The 17,556-nt window shown below is 39.8% G+C and overlaps 2 protein-coding genes across 2 annotated transcripts; both read left to right on the top strand.

Moving 5' to 3' along the window:
• Positions 1–9,473: 9,473 nt before the first annotated feature.
• On the top strand, positions 9,474–10,771 carry Dph5 (diphthine methyl ester synthase). The gene is made up of 4 exons (XM_076309550.1): positions 9,474–9,741; positions 9,864–10,040; positions 10,126–10,450; positions 10,519–10,771. The coding sequence occupies exons 1-4, from the start codon at positions 9,607–9,609 to the stop codon at positions 10,713–10,715; spliced, it is 834 nt and encodes a 277-aa protein (XP_076165665.1). The 5' UTR covers positions 9,474–9,606; the 3' UTR covers positions 10,716–10,771.
• A 522-nt stretch (positions 10,772–11,293) lies between these two features.
• On the top strand, positions 11,294–17,398 carry LOC143145800 (uncharacterized). Its single transcript, XM_076309534.1, has 3 exons — positions 11,294–16,149; positions 16,295–16,413; positions 16,612–17,398. Exons 1-3 carry the CDS (start codon positions 11,535–11,537, stop codon positions 17,377–17,379), a joined length of 5,502 nt encoding a protein of 1,833 aa, XP_076165649.1. The 5' UTR covers positions 11,294–11,534; the 3' UTR covers positions 17,380–17,398.
• Positions 17,399–17,556: the final 158 nt, after the last annotated feature.

A 17,556-nucleotide genomic window follows, 5' to 3' on the forward strand; every position in this document is an offset into this window, starting at 1 on the left:
TAGTTTCGCGTCATTAAAAAAAAAACCAACATGCATCAACTTGCGCTTGTAATATTTCGCTTATGATCCAGCATTGATTTGAAACTAATTTTCTTAATAAAGAGGACAGTGGTAGTAATTGTAAATAAAGTCTTAAGTTCTTACTTGTGAGTCAGTTAATTTAGATACAATAGACTACTATAAAGAGGTCGGTGCCGCCATCTATGATGAGACCGACATTGTGGACGAGTAGCCGGCTTCGATGATAATCCATTATAAAATTAATAGCAAGATAAAACGATGCAGCTTCGTGTCACACGGATCGACACTTCGCCATCAAAATTATCGACTCAGACCGAAATAAAATTTCAGTTTGAGTTCAGAATTGAACTACAACGAGAATCTCAAAGGAATTTCCAAACTTTTGCTAGAATTTCTAGCCGATTTTGGAACTTTGGTATCAGTAGAGCACGATAATCGAGGACGTATTCCATTTTCGCGAATCTTGGAAACGACATTACTCAATTATTGACGAAGTGATTCACAGCGATGCAGGAAAGGGAGTGGAAAGTTGCAATTAAGAAACACGAGATATTCCGAATATGTTTGCTTTATTTAATACAACGTACATACAGTCGTATTTCTACTTTTCATCGTCATACGTTCAGTATCATGCATTCTTATGCGCCACAAAAATTTTTCCAACTTACGATATACAATTTATTCTTAAATGTTAAGCAACTAGTCTAAGTACATAACCGATCAGCTCGGCATTATTCGCGATGGACGATCTTTCCAGTAAGACAAGGTTTCCGACATGTTTCTTAACGTTAGAAAACATGGAAAGTAATGACAGTTCATTCGATACATTATCATCACATTTGTTTAATGTTTGTCATTTAAAGGATAACAGCTATTCTAACATCGCAGCCATTAGCTCGGTACTACCCACGACGAATAATTATTATTCGTCGGGAGTAACACCGATTACCAGGTCTCACCACGTGGAGGTTGCTGCGAGCGGAGACCCGGAGAGAGATAGATGGAATCAAAGTTCCATCGATCTCCCTCGACACGCGATACAAACAAAGTTACTAAACCAAGCAGATGGAAGGAATCAAAGTTCCTTCGATCTCCTCGTTTAGTTCTGCCAAGCAATTACATGATGGAAAAATGAGGCAAAATTGGGAGACGCGACACGAACCGTGCAGTTGGTCCTACTAGGTCTATCCCGTTTCCCCTCCGTGGTTCCGATTACAGAGAAAACGAACGACGCCTACCACTCCCCTAGAGGAGTGCCCCGTTTCTCCATCTTTACGACGAGAGGGTCTTATTTTGGAGGCTTTCGCAGGGACCGGCAAAAATGCCTGCACCTGTGCTCGCAACATGCCCCCTCTGGAAGCGGACACATCGGAAGAGACGGCGATAGACCGTTCGAACTACTTACACGGCCGGTCACTTGCTTGTACAAGAAGCAGTGGTGACCGGACTGAGGAACGAGGAAGCGAGCAAAATTAAGCTAAAGATTGGATAATTGCTTGGCAGATCACAGCCTTAAAACTAACTTATTCTAACTGCAGAGATAGAAGGAATCAATGTTCCTTCGATCTCCTCGTTTAATTCTGCCGAGCAATTACATTTTGGAAAATGAGGCAAAATTGGGGAATGCGCGACGCGAACCGTAGAGTTGTTCCTACTAGGTCGGTCTCGTTTCCCCTCAGTGGGCCAGATTCTCAAGGAAATGCGCGACGCCTTCCACTCCTCTAGAGGAGTGCCCCGTTTCTCCCAACTCCGCAGCCAGGAGCCACGCAGAGCGTGGACCTGACTCACGGAGGATGACGAAGAGAGGGTCTTATGGAACAAGGGCTTCCGCAGGGACCGGTGCGAACACCTGCCCCTGTGTTCGCAGCATGTTCTCTCTCAAAGCGGACGCACCAGAAGAGACGACGATCGAGCGTTCGGTCCACCTCCACGGCCGGTCACTTGCTTATGCAACAAGCAGAGGTGGCCGGACTGAGATACGAGCAAGCGAGCAAAAAGAAGCTAAAGATTGGATAATTGCTCGGCAGATCACAGATATTCGTACATGGTGGCCTTAAAACTAACTTAGTCTATACTTAGAATTAACAGTCCCGTGGAGGATGCAATACATCAGTCCCCTTCGTTCTTCGTTCTTCGATAATTCTAAGAGAATGTATCTAAGAGAAACCAAAGAGAAACATAAAGTCGAGGCGTAATAGAAAATAGAAATGAAGTTGGTTAGTGGAAAAAAATAAACATGGAAAAACAAGTAGAAATTAAAATCAGAGAACAAATGAAATGAATTAGACAAAGAAACAATTAAAAAAAAAAAAGAAAGGATTGAGAGAGTGGTCGCCAGTACTGACCACCGCCTACCGGCGGCCAGTACCGGTTACCAGGGTGGGGGGTCCCCCTTCCATGAACCTAAAACGAAGAGATCCGTCCACCTCGGAGGCTCCAGGAACAATGAAATTTTAAACAACCGGGGGCTCCTTATATACCCTCCCCAAGGTGACTTACCGTTTCTTCCATTGTCTTTGTTCGATCTAACCGAATATTTCAACGAATTGATGGCTTTTTAGCCATTATTTATACTAGAACGTTGTTAATAATTGTTTAATCTACGGTCTTACGATGATTGTTAATAAATATGATAAATAAACATCAAGATATTGCGAAATCTACGAAGGCGAACGGTTTCGGTGAATGTTTGTTCGTTTCCACGATTGTTATTAACATTTACGCATGTTCCCAATATTGATCGAACAATGTGCATCTTATTTGTGCATTAAAAATGATTAAGTAACTTATAGAAATTGATTTTGATCGAGATTCGAAGTAAAAATGTGTTCCGTAAAGTTTCAAAACATAGAGAGTAATAATTGTCTATTTGTTACATTAATTTAACATTTGTTTAATTCTTATAGTGTACACAATACGCGTAGAAGTTGTATTTTTTACCTAAAAGTGCCGAAATTAAATTAATCGCTTTTCTAAATAGAAAAATCATCGTGATGAACGTTTGTGTATCGATAATCGATATGTGTAGCCTTGACAATGTCGGTTGGACCTCAATGAAAAATTGCTTCGTGGACAAAGAATATTTCAACGAAATGATATTTTAAGCCATTATTTATACTAGAACGTTGTTAATAATTGTTTAATCTACGGTCTTACGATGATTGTTAATAAATATGATAAATAAACATCAAGATATTGCGAAATCTGCGAAGGCGAACGGTTTCGGTGAATGTTTGTTCGTTTCCACGATTGTTATTAACATTTACGCATGTTCCCAATATTGATCGAACAATGTGCATCTTATTTGTGCATTAAAAATGATTAAGTAACTTATAGAAATTGATTTTGATCGAGATTCGAAGTAAAAATGTGTTCCGTAAAGTTTCAAAACATAGAGAGTAATAATTGTCTATTTGTTACATTAATTCGACATTTGTTCAATTCTTATAATTTACACGATACGCGTAGAAGTTGTATTTTTTACCTAAAAGCGCTGAAATTCAATTAATCGTTTTTCTAAATAGAAAAATCATCGTGATGAACGTTTGTGTATCGATAATCGATATGTGTAGCCTTGACAATGTCGGTTGGACCTCAATGAAAAATTGCTTCGTGAACAAAGAATATTTCAACGAAATGATATTTTAAGCCATTATTTATACTAGAACGTTGTTAATAATTGTTTAATCTACGGTCTTACGATGATTGTTAATAAATATGATAAATAAACATCAAGATATTGCGAAATCTGCGAAGGCGAACGGTTTCGGTGAATGTTTGTTCGTTTCCACGATTGTTATTAACATTTACGCATGTTCCCAATATTGATCGAACAATGTGCATCTTATTTGTGCATTAAAAATGATTAAGTAACTTATAGAAATTGATTTTGATCGAGATTCGAAGTAAAAATGTGTTCCGTAAAGTTTCAAAACATAGAGAGTAATAATTGTCTATTTGTTACATTAATTTAACATTTGTTTAATTCTTATAGTGTACACAATACGCGTAGAAGTTGTATTTTTTACCTAAAAGCGCTGAAATTCAATTAATCGTTTTTCTAAATAGAAAAATCATCGTGATGAACGTTTGTGTATCGATAATCGATATGTGTAGCCTTGACAATGTCGGTTGGACCTCAATGAAAAATTCCTTCGTGAACAAAGAATATTTCAACGAAATGATATTTTAAGCCATTATTTATACTAGAACGTTGTTAATAATTGTTTAATCTACGGTCTTACGATGATTGTTAATAAATATGATAAATAAACATCAAGATATTGCGAAATCTACGAAGGCGAACGGTTTCGGTGAATGTTTGTTCGTTTCCACGATTGTTATTAACATTTACGCATGTTCCCAATATTGATCGAACAATGTGCATCTTATTTGTGCATTAAAAATGATTAAGTAACTTATAGAAATTGATTTTGATCGAGATTCGAAGTAAAAATGTGTTCCGTAAAGTTTCAAAACATAGAGAGTAATAATTGTCTATTTGTTACATTAATTTAACATTTGTTTAATTCTTATAGTGTACACAATACGCGTAGAAGTTGTATTTTTTACCTAAAAGTGCCGAAATTCAATTAATCGCTTTTCTAAATAGAAAAATCATCGTGATGAACGTTTGTGTATCGATAATCGATATGTGTAGCCTTGACAATGTCGGTTGGACCTCAATGAAAAATTGCTTCGTGGACAAAGAATATTTCAACGAAATGATATTTTAAGCCATTATTTATACTAGAACGTTGTTAATAATTGTTTAATCTACGGTCTTACGATGATTGTTAATAAATATGATAAATAAACATCAAGATATTGCGAAATCTACGAAGGCGAACGGTTTCGGTGAATGTTTGTTCGTTTCCACGATTGTTATTAACATTTACGCATGTTCCCAATATTGATCGAACAATGTGCATCTTATTTGTGCATTAAAAATGATTAAGTAACTTATAGAAATTGATTTTGATCGAGATTCGAAGTAAAAATGTGTTCCGTAAAGTTTCAAAACATAGAGAGTAATAATTGTCTATTTGTTACATTAATTCGACATTTGTTCAATTCTTATAATTTACACGATACGCGTAGAAGTTGTATTTTTTACCTAAAAGCGCTGAAATTCAATTAATCGGTTTCTAAATAGAAAAATCATCGTGATGAACGTTTGTGTATCGATAATCGATATGTGTAGCCTTGACAATGTCGGTTGGACCTCAATGAAAAATTGCTTCGTGAACAAAGAATATTTCAACGAAATGATATTTTAAGCCATTATTTATACTAGAACGTTGTTAATAATTGTTTAATCTACGGTCTTACGATGATTGTTAATAAATATGATAAATAAACATCAAGATATTGCGAAATCTACGAAGGCGAACGGTTTCGGTGAATGTTTGTTCGTTTCCACGATTGTTATTAACATTTACGCATGTTCCCAATATTGATCGAACAATGTGCATCTTATTTGTGCATTAAAAATGATTAAGTAACTTATAGAAATTGATTTTGATCGAGATTCGAAGTAAAAATGTGTTCCGTAAAGTTTCAAAACATAGAGAGTAATAATTGTCTATTTGTTACATTAATTCGACATTTGTTCAATTCTTATAATTTACACGATACGCGTAGAAGTTGTATTTTTTACCTAAAAGCGCTGAAATTCAATTAATCGGTTTCTAAATAGAAAAATCATCGTGATGAACGTTTGTGTATCGATAATCGATATGTGTAGCCTTGACAATGTCGGTTGGACCTCAATGAAAAATTCCTTCGTGAACAAAGAATATTTCAACGAAATGATATTTTAAGCCATTATTTATACTAGAACGTTGTTAATAATTGTTTAATCTACGGTCTTACGATGATTGTTAATAAATATGATAAATAAACATCAAGATATTGCGAAATCTACGAAGGCGAACGGTTTCGGTGAATGTTTGTTCGTTTCCACGATTGTTATTAACATTTACGCATGTTCCCAATATTGATCGAACAATGTGCATCTTATTTGTGCATTAAAAATGATTAAGTAACTTATAGAAATTGATTTTGATCGAGATTCGAAGTAAAAACGTGTTCCGTAAAGTTTCAAAACATAGAGAGTAATAATTGTCTATTTGTTACATTAATTTAACATTTGTTTAATTCTTATAATTTACACAATACGCGTAGTGGTTGCATTTTTTACTCAAAATCGCCGAAATTCAATTAATAGCTTTTCTAAATAGAAAAATCTTCGCGATGATCGATATGTGTAGCCTTGAAAATTTCGGTTGGACCTCAACGAAAAATTCCTTCGTGAACAAAGAATATTTCAACGAAATGATACTTTAAGCCATTATTTATACTAGGACATCGTTAACAATGGCTTAATCTACGGTCCTACGACGGTTGTTAATAAATATGATAAATAAACATCAAGATATTGCGAAATCTGCGAAGGCGAACGGTTTCGGTAAATGTTTGTCCATTTCCGCGATTGTTCTTAGCATTTTTGCATATTTTGAATATTAATGTTACAGTATGCATCCTATCTATGCATTATAAATGATTAAGTAACTTATAGAAATTGATTTTGATCGAGATTTGAAGAAGAAATGTGTTTCGTAAAGTTTGAAAGCATGGAGAGTAATAATTGTCTATTTGGTACATTAATTTAACATTTGTTTAATTCTTATAATTTACACGATACGCGTAGGAGTTGTATTTTTTTCCTAAAAGCGCCGAAATTCAATTAATCGCTTTTCTATATAGAAAAAACATCGAGATGAACATTTATGAATTGGTCATCGATATCTGTAGCCTTGACAATGTCGGTTGGACCTCAATGGCAACAATTCCTTCATGAACAAAGAATATTTCAACGAAATGATATTTTAAGTCATTATTTATACTAGGACATTGTTAATAATAGTTTAATCCAGGATCCTACAACGGTTGTTAATAAATATGATAAATGAACATCAAGATATTGCGAAATCTGCGAAAGTGAACCATTTCGGTGAATGTTTGTTCATTTCCGCGATTGTTACTAACATTTATGCATGTTCCGAATATTAACGTTACAATGTGTATGCTATCTATACATTATAAATAATTAATTTGCCTATAGAAATTCATTTTGATCGAAATTCGAATTGAAAGCTGATTTTTAACATATTTCTAAACATTTTTAAATATAAATAGTAATAATTGTTTACTAGACACGTTAATTTCACATATATTTTATTCTGATAAAGGGCACAATACGTGTATAATCTCCAACTTCTACATAACATTTTTTTTAGTTAAAATTGTGTTTCCTTTATACAAGGATAGACAAATTTGAAATTCCACGATAGATTCGTCTGCAGGTGCTCACGAAGATAAATTTTATGTTTAGCAAAGTAATTAATTATATTTTGACTCCATTATCCAACACGTGCCACGGCTACGTGTACTATCCATATCACAAGAATTAAACAATTATTCAATCGATGTATCCAATAAACAATGAAGTTCAATAAATAATGTATACTTATTCTTTAAGAAAACAAAACCTTCTAACATGAGTTGTACTTAAAACATGTATTGCAATGTTAATATCGAAATGTAATTTTCCCTTAATAATGAGGAATAAATTTTACTTTAATAGTTAAACTTAGAAAGCTTGTCACTATGTTAGGGTCAAAAATGATAAATTTCTATTAAATAATGAGAAAAATGATTTAAACATAATAAATTAATTTTTGTCACATAATTGCGTGCAGAAGTACAAAGCATGAAAATAATTTAATTTATTCAAAATTTAAATAATCCGAAAAGCACAGGTGGCACCATCTACGGCAAAACGCCCAAGTTTGTCGAGGAATAATTCCTGTCGCGAAACGCTAGATGGCGGTACATATGATGTACAATTTAATTTGTTCAAAATTTTAATAACCCGAAAAGCACAGGTGGCACCATCTACGGCAAAATGCCCAAGTTTGTCGAGGAATAGTTTCTTCGCAAAGCGCTAGATGGCTGCATTTGCACTGTTAGACCGCGTATTCAAATGTAGCTAACAAAATATAAACCTTTCACAAAAGTACGCATAAATATCGCATTTAGAGGTATACACAGGATGCGTGTTATATGTGTAAGAATCGAAATAAAATTTGTACATACAATTTTATGTAAAATATTTTACGTATAAATTTTATTCGATCCTTACATTGTAATACACGTTCTGAGTAGAGTTCCAATACATAACACTTTACACTTAAATTATAGTTTATACTTACATTCTAACTGACATCCTATATACACCTCTAAATAGAATATTTACCTTCATTTTTTATGAACAAATTATATTTTATCAGCTACATTCTAATGCTTTATTAGTTGTACCTAGAAAGCTTGGTACAATCAGAGGCGCAAAAATTATAAATTTTTCTTAAATAATCAGGAAAAATGATGATTGCCCAGGTATGATATAAGCATAATAAATTAATTTTTGACTCGTAATTGCGTGCAGAAGTACAAAGCATAAAAATAATTTAATTTGTTCAAAATTTAAATAATCGGAAAAAGTCCAGGTGGCACCATCTACGGCAAAACGCCCAAGTTTGTCGAGGAATAGTTCCTTCGCAAAGCACTAGATGGTGGCTCAAGTACTATTAGACCTTGTATTTGAATGTAGCCGGCGAAATATAAAATTTTCATAAAAAGTATGCATAAATATCGCGTTTGGAGGCATACATAGGATGCGTGCCATTATATAAGAATAGAAATAAAATTTATACAAACAATGTTATGTAAAATACTTTATGTATAAATTTTACGTAAGTATTTACGTTCTGAATAGATATTTTGTCAACTATGTTCTAATACGTGTCTAACAGCACCTTCGTCACCATCTAGCGTTTCGCGAACGAACTATTTCTCGACAAACTTGGGCGTTTTGCCGTAGATGGTGCCACCTGTGCTTTTCGGATTATTAAAATTTTGAATAAATTTAATTGTACAACGCATGTACCGCCATCTAGCACTTCACGAAGGAATTATTTCTCGACAAACTTGGGCATTTTGCCGTAGATGGTGCCACCTGTGCTTTTTGGATTATTTAAATTTCAAACAAATTAAATAATTTTTGCATTTGTGCTTCTGCACAGAGTTAAGAATCCAAAATTAACATATTATGCTTAAATCAGATCTGTACAACCATTTTTTTTCCTGGTTATTTAAGAGAAATTTATAATTTTTGATTCCAACATTGTAACAAGCTTTCTAAGTTCTATTTTCTTGTTACGTTTTTAGTTGGTAGGTAAGTAATTACATTTATCAATTTCGGTGAGTCACTTGAATATAGTGTTCAGAATCACCGTCCTTAAACGGAGAGGCCGCTCCAAAACCATTATTATATTACGAAGTCGGTAATTCAGATCGTATAACACTAACTCCTATATGGTAAGCCGTCTATACTATATATGATTTATTTTATTCTGTTCCCATGCAGTTTGGTCCATTACTTAACCTTTTAATATTGTGTATTGGTTCTCTTATTCTACGATAAAGTGGTATCTTGTGAACGATTCGAAATAATTAAGGAAAATGTTACATGTGATTGGATTAGGCCTTGGTGATGAAACAGACGTCACTGTAAAGGGTCTTGAAATTATTCGAAAATGTCATCGTGTCTATTTGGAATCGTACACATCGATTTTACACGTTAAGTTAGAAGAATTGGTAAGTATTAAAACGTAAGATGTATAAAGAACATGATTTTTTGCGAATCGATACTCGACTTTCGTGTCAGATTTTTCCATGTGACGATAGGAAACCAACGATAGCATATTTTACCGAATTAGGAACGATTCTATGGACGTACGATTATCGAAGCTGACAGAGAACTAGTCGAGAATAATGCAGATGCAATACTACCGAAACATGAAAAAGAAGAGGTTGCTTTTCTAGTGATCGGCGATCCATTTGGAGCTACAACACACTCGGATTTGATTTTACGTGCCCGAGAAAAGGATATAAAAGTGAGGAAGAAAATTGCTTAAACAATTTTGAAATGATGAAAGATTATTAAGAATTACTGACCAAAATTTATATTGTTTTGTTTAGGTGAAAGTTATTCACAATGCCTCTATTTTAACTGCAATTGGTTGTTGCGGTCTTCAGCTGTATCATTTTGGGGAAACTGTTTCTATTCCATATTGGAACAAAGATTGGCGACCTAGCAGTTTTTATGAAAAGATTGCATCTAATAGACAAAGGAATTTGCACACACTTTGTTTGTTAGACATCAAAGTAAAGGAACCTACTCTAGAAAGTATAACTAAAAAGAAAAAGGAATATATGCCACCACGATTTATGACAGTTTCTGAGGCAGCTAATCAATTGATAGATGTACTGAATGAAAAAGCTAAAGAAACCATAGAGGAATTGGGTAAGATATAAAAGAAACATTCTTTAATAGACACAGAAAGTAGAAAATGAAATTTTATCTTTTCGCAGCTTTTGATGAGTCCAGCATTATAGTAGGCTTGGCTCGAGTTGGGTGGGAAGATCAACGAATAGTTGCCTGTTCCCTTAGAGAAATGGCTTCTATCGATCTTGGCCCACCTCTGCATTGTATGGTTATCCCTGCAATGAAATTACATCCTCTCGAATCAGAGTTCCTTGTTCAATATGTGCTAAATGAAAATACATGATATGAAATATTATCAAAATGAAGACCATTAAAATAAAACTATACTGCCACAAGGTACATTCTTCGTTTGTCTCCCTCTCTCTAAACATTTCTTCTTTTCCCAGAATGAAAATTTGGTTGCCTTGATCGCAAGATCGCACGAGGTGTTTATCGTTTATCTCTTATTTCCATTTGATAAACATTTTTTGCAAATTATACGAACTGCGAGGAAAAACTGACCCCTTGAGAACTTAAGGTTAGGTTTCAAGTTCAACATTTTATTTGTATATGTAGAAAAATTCTTTGATGCGCAACGTGCGCATAAATACGCGTAATATTCGTAAAAAGAAAGTTTTGTGATTGATTTCTATGTTCCGAAAATTCAATATTTTAGATAAGAACGAAAGTCGTATGTATACGATACGATCGCCCGTAAAACGTACACAAACAGAAAGAAACGGTAACGTTGTCGACGGCGGTAGGAACGATCGATTCGACGAGGTTTCGTGCGTTCGCTTCACGCCAAGGTTACACCATTGTCGAATGTCATCGATTCGCGAATGTTAACGCTCTAGAAATAAAATCGTGGTGAATTGATAATACACTTAAAAGTGTACTGCGAGAGTGACAACATCGCCAACGGAGAAGGAGAAGGTACTATACGTATCAATGCTAATATAAAACATTGGATCGATTTCGCGTACGAACATAAGCGTGTAGTCTCAAGTTTACAGTTTGTACCGCCGCACGCTTCGGTGCATCAACCGCGGCAACGTGCTTTCTTTTCCACGGTTCCGATACACGTTTAACGCGACAAGTAGGGTCAAAAAAAAAAGCGACCATGGCACTGCCGGAAACGGGTTTTGTGATCGCTCCCCAAATACCTCGGGGCTTAGCACCGGCTGTCGAAGGACTCGCAAGGGAGATTCTGCGTCACCGGCCGCAAGATATTTACACATTCGCGGCGCGCCATTTCGAACAATTGATAAAATTGCGAGAAAAAGAACGGATCGCGGGCACCGTTTCCAATCGCGTGTCGTACAACAGACGAGATCGTGTTTTCGATTGGAACTGCGGTAACGTCGATCCCGATTTCAAGTACGTCGATCTGATCGAGGAAACGAGGGGACCGAGAAGGACCCAAACGAAACTGTCCAAACGGAGAAAGGAGACGACGAACAGGAGCGGCTGGTCGATAAACGAGACCGTGAAGGTGATTAAGCGCCATGACACTGAGAACGACGCCAGAAGGGGGAGACACGGGAATCCCCGTACACCCGAGAAAACGATCGCCGCGGAAACTCGTAACCGTCCCGAACAATGTTCGCCCCGATCCTCGATGAGGATCGTCGGTTGTCGATTTCTTCGTTCCTCGTCTGCCGGCGATGCGCTCGCAAGAACCGTGAGCCGACAACGTAAAGGAAAACGAGAGAAATTCTGCAGCTGCGCGACCAATCCCTCGGAGAGCGAGCCCGAGCACAACGGCGACCAATCGAACCCGTTGAAACGTCAGAAAAGCGGCGATCACATCCAGAGGGCGCACTCTACCGGGATTCCCAGCGAAGGTCGATACAACACCGATCCGAGACGGAGTCAATCCCTCGTAAACGTTAGATCGAGAAACGAGGAGAGCGCACTACGTCGAGTAATTGGAAACGGGGAAAATTTCAGCGTCCCTCGAAATCGTCTCGAGAGACGCGAATCTTCGACAGGTAACCAACGAAAGGAGAAGAGAAAACTCGACGAGAAGCTTGGCAGCGCTGCGGTACGAAACGCTGAGGTTGTTCTCGCGAAGTTGAATTTAAGGGAGAAGGAGGACGACAGAGGGCAGTTCGATTTTGCGCAGACGGATCTCTTCGATGACACGCTCGAACGAAAGATCGAGGACGCGTTATCGACCGATCGCGGGGACACCGTGGTGCTTCCGTCGGTGGTCGCCAGACAGAGCTCGAACCGATACTCCAGGAGCAGTTCGAGGAACGAGGCGTTGGAGTCCATCGAGCGGAGCGATCCGAACAATTTGATTCTCCCGCCAATTTCCAGCGACGCTACCAAACCGATCAAAAGGGAAAACGATTTAACACTGCCCTCTTTGGAGAAGACCGAAGTGGTGCAGACGAGTCAACGACCTTCCAGCGACCTTCTGGAGTCCGATAACGAGAAACCTTCGGAGCAGAACGTGTCCAAGGGTCTCGAAGTTACGATCGAGGATCGTGATTCGGTGAACGCGCCGATCGAGAAGGAATCCAAGTACGAAAATGACAACGATGTTGCTGTGGTCCTGGTGCACCAATGGCAGGAGCCAGGTCCCGTTTCATCGCAGCCTGCGAGCCTCGAGGAGGACACAAGCGACAGAGAGATCCTGGAGGAGCTGGATATCGCTCAGTTCTCGGAACCACGATGCCTGGAGGTCGAGGAGGTGTTCAAGGATAGCCTGAACGTCACACCAGACTCGATCGAGTTGCCCCAAAGGCCAGACTCCCTGGAGCAGCTGGAAGACGAGCAGACGATCGACGAGAGAGACAAGGAGCAGAGTTTCTCCGGCTCGAACGAACTGAAGAAGAAATTGATCGAGATAGAGACCATGGAGAGGAGTATCGAGAACACGTTGGTGTCCTCCGGGACGAGTATAGCGCGTCCCAAGGACGACGATGACGGTTCCACGGTGTCGTCACCGGTGAAGCTCTCGTCGCACTCGGGATCGGAGGAGTCGAGTTTCGTGCTCGGAAACGGGACGATTCTTCAGGACGAGAACGATCAGAGTCCCGGAGAACAGAGTCCGGTTGCCGAGGAACCGAAGAACGAGAAGGGAAAAGTTGAAATCGATTCGAGGGGAACCGAGGTGACATCCAGTTCGAGAAAAGGCTCTGGAGAGCACAGTCTCGTTGCTGAGACGCGAGACGGTGATCAGGGAGACATGGAAACCGATTCTAAGGGGGTTGAGGTGGACAAGATTTCGAAAGGAGACTCCGAGGGGCAAGATTCGATCGTCGAAGAGTCGAAAAGCGACAAAGATGGTGTAGAAACTGATTCAAAGGAGACTGAGAGTACCCCAACTACTAAGGAGGGTTCTGGAAAGGATAGTTATGTTCTTGGGGCAAGAGATAGTGACAAGGAAGGTGTAGAAACTGATTCAAAGGAGGCTGAGAGTACCCCAACTTCTAAGGAGGACTCTCAAAAGGATAGTTATGTTCTTGAGGCAAGAGATAGTAACAAGGAAGGTCTGGAAACTGATTCAAAGGAGACTGAGAGTACCCCAACTACTAAGGAGGGTTCTGGAAAGGATAGTTATGTTCTTGGGGCAAGAGATAGTGACAAAGAAGGTGTCGAAACTGATTTTAAAGAGGCTGAGAGTACCCCAACTACTAAAGAGGGTTCTGGAAAGGATAGTTACGTTCTTGGGGCACAAGATAGTGATAAGGAAGGTGATGAAGTTGATTCAAAGGAGGCTGAGAGAACCCCAACTCCAAAGGAGGACTCTGGAAAGGATACTCACGTTCTTGAAACACGAGATAGTGATAAGGAAAGTCTAGAATCTAATTCGAAGGAAGCTGAGGCAACCCCAACTTCGAGGGAAGGCTCTGAGAAGCAAAGTCCAGTCGTCGAGGAGCCGAAAAGCGAAAAAGAAGACGTTGAAACCCATTCGAAGGAGGCTGATGTGACACCAACTACGAGGGAAGGCTCTGAGAAGCAAAGTCCAGTTATCGAAGAGCTGAAAAGCGAAAAAGAAACCGATTCGAAGGATGTTGAGGTAACACCAACTACGAAAGAAGCCAGCGAGAAGCAGGATTCGATCAAAGAGGCAACAAGTAACGTGGAAGATGTTGAAAACAATTCGACCAAAGACATGTCGACTAAAGACAAATCAAACGGTTCATCTTCCTCCGTGGAAGAAGATAATACCGATCGATCGAACCAAAGAACATCGTTCGACGATTATTCAAAAGTCATCGACGCCTCGTGCTATATTCTCACCGAAGGTTCCCCCTGCGAGATCCCAGAGTCCGTGACCACGGTGATCATCCCTGACAATACTCATCTAAACGACGTGGCCTTCCATCCAGGTCGCGAAACGTTCCAGAGTGTAGCTCTCGCGAGGAACGCGACCCAAGATCAAGAAGATCATTTCGGGGAGTATGTGTGTACTTCAGAAGCATTCGAATACTCGTTGGACGACGTTGATTTTCTACGCAGGATCGAAGCTCGAGCCGATCAAACCGTACGTCACGATCTGGGGAACATCAAGGAGGAGGAGGAGATCGAGAAAGAACCATCGGACAAAGATGGCGGCCGGTTCGCGGACACCAGTCGCGCGGATCCTTCGGTAGGTGTATCGGGAACTAGTGGAAGCAACAAGGACACGGAATCGAGGGCAGAGGCGTTCGTTTCGAGCAGTCTGGACGGAAGCAACATGGCCGACGGTACATCCCCGCGAATCGTGGGCTCCACCGACGAAGGGAGCAACACGAGAACCGAGGACGCGTTCACGGACAACGTTCTCGGTCAGCAGGACACCACCATCAACGGTTCATCGATCAGGGAGATCGATGCAGCTGGCCCCTACGTGCCCGAGCTGAACCTGGACTCACTCAGGGACATCACCATGTCCTCCGTGGACGATAGGAGCGACTCCAGGAACCACGAGAACCAGTCAGAGAAGGACGTCACCAACGAGGGCGGGAAGACTTTGTCCTCGTTCGATGGGAGCGATTCGAGGAACATTGGGAACCAATCGGAGAAGGATGACATCACTCGGGATGGCACAAAGACTCGGTCTGGTACACCGTCGTCGGGGAAGACGACAACCTTCGACGAGGAGTCGAGAAACAAGCTTCTTCGGGACGAAGAAGAGCTCTCTGTGGATCGAGAAGCGGAGATCGAGATGGAGAGACTCTCAGGGATCGAGGACAAGAGCGTGGACGAGATCGTTGATGACAAGTCTGGGGATAAATCTTCAATGATTTTGGAGGAGGAAATTGCGAAGGAGTTGATTCAGATCTTGAGTCTCGAGATTGGTAATGGTAGCTTCGATGAAAAAAAGGGTGTAGATCAAGGAACAGAGGGTACAGAGATTACAGAGGAGGTTGATATAGGTGAAGCATCTATGGGGACGTCTGAATTCGTCGATGAGTCCACGAATCGTCCCTCGATGGAGGTGAGTTCTTCTACAGAAAGGGCAAACGATGATGTTCAGGGAGAGAAGAGGGATGACTCGACGAAAGAAAGAAAAATGGATGTCGAGAACGATAAAGACGAACTTGCGTCTGCTTCTCTGTCCGTGTCTCTCGAAACTGCCGACGTGGCAGCACCTGAGATGGCCGATGGTTCTCCAAAAAGTCAAGAACGTTCTGAAAAGTCAGAAACCAAGAAGAGTGATCGATCGGGCGACGAAGAACCACCGATCGAATCGAATTCACGACATGCATTGGACGCGGCTGCTAGAAGGATTCAATACTGTGAGTATCGTTCGAAATAATTTCGAAAGGAAAAATTAAACGTATGTATTTTACATATATACGGAAAGCAATATATGTTATAATAACAGAAAGTAATTTTTATAATTTACGGAACTGACGAAACACGACATCTTTTTTTCCCAAGGGGTGAGAAAGTGTGTGGTTGGTCAGCGACGACTGACAAACACCGATGAACAATGCGATTCCTCGAGCCCTGCGGAAGACCTAAATGTAACATCGCCCGCGACTCAAGAGACGGTCGAAGTGAGTACTTCAAAATTATTACGGCAATTCTACCGATAATTATTGTAGTTTTATTTGTAGAGTTTCGTATTGTACTGCAGAATTTTTTTCTTTCGAAAACGTTACGCTGTTTTTCTTTCCCGTCTCGAAAATTGTAGAGAAAGATTCGGTTTAGGTGTTTGTCAATAATTATTTCTCAAATTTTTCCTCGTTCCTCAGCACCAGAGCGAGAAAGTGATCGAAGAGCCATCTGAGAAATCCGAAGGGATAAAGAGCGAGAAAAGCTCGACACCCAGAAAAGAAGATATAGAGGAGCAACAAAGCTTTAGGCAAACCGGAGAATTTCACGATTCTATACCGTTACCAGTCTTCGAAATACCCAAAAGCAAAATGTCGGCCAAGGGGACACACGCGCTAAAAAATATGCGCGAAACAAATCCGTGGTTCACTCTCGATCCAAGCGCACCATGTTTCGGCTCCGAAACTCCCCAAGCGGGTGTCTTCTTCGCGTTCGATTTATCGAACAGCTTTCGCTCGGTCGATAATCCATCGGACGGGTCTAAATATTATTTAAATTTTCCACCCTGTATCGTTCGCATGGAGCGTGCCTTCAACGAGACAAACGCGCCCAGTGACGCGACTGTGGTTCCCCTCGCGGAAACAGACGACACCAATATCGACGATCTTCGCGAACCGTTAGCCCTCGACGAACCACCAAAATCTCTTCTCATCGAAGAAATTTCGACCGATGAAAACCAACCCACGTCAGATTCGTGTTCGAACAAAAATAGGCAAGGTAATCGCAACGATCGATCGATCGATCGAACGCACACGGACAACGACCCTAACCTTCGCGACAATTTGCCTCCCGACTCTCCGACAATCGCGAGTAACGAGAATGTCAACGAAGAAACGAATAAGAAAGTGGAAACCGAAGAGCAAAACGCGACGATGAACGAAATCGAAGAAAACGACGCTAAGAAATAAAAGGGAAGTATAGTACGTTGTTTTAGGGCAAAACGAACCTTTCCATTCGAGTAGGAACGAAAACATAGGTTATCCCACCGATGAACGATTATTATATGTATCGAGCGTTTGCTCCGTTGATCGAAAGGTGCAACGCGTGGGTGGGAATAACCGATCGGTCGACGGAGTTAAACGAAT

This window comes from Ptiloglossa arizonensis, chromosome 4 (genome assembly GCF_051014685.1).
Source record: "Ptiloglossa arizonensis isolate GNS036 chromosome 4, iyPtiAriz1_principal, whole genome shotgun sequence".
NCBI lineage: Eukaryota > Metazoa > Arthropoda > Insecta > Hymenoptera > Colletidae > Ptiloglossa > Ptiloglossa arizonensis.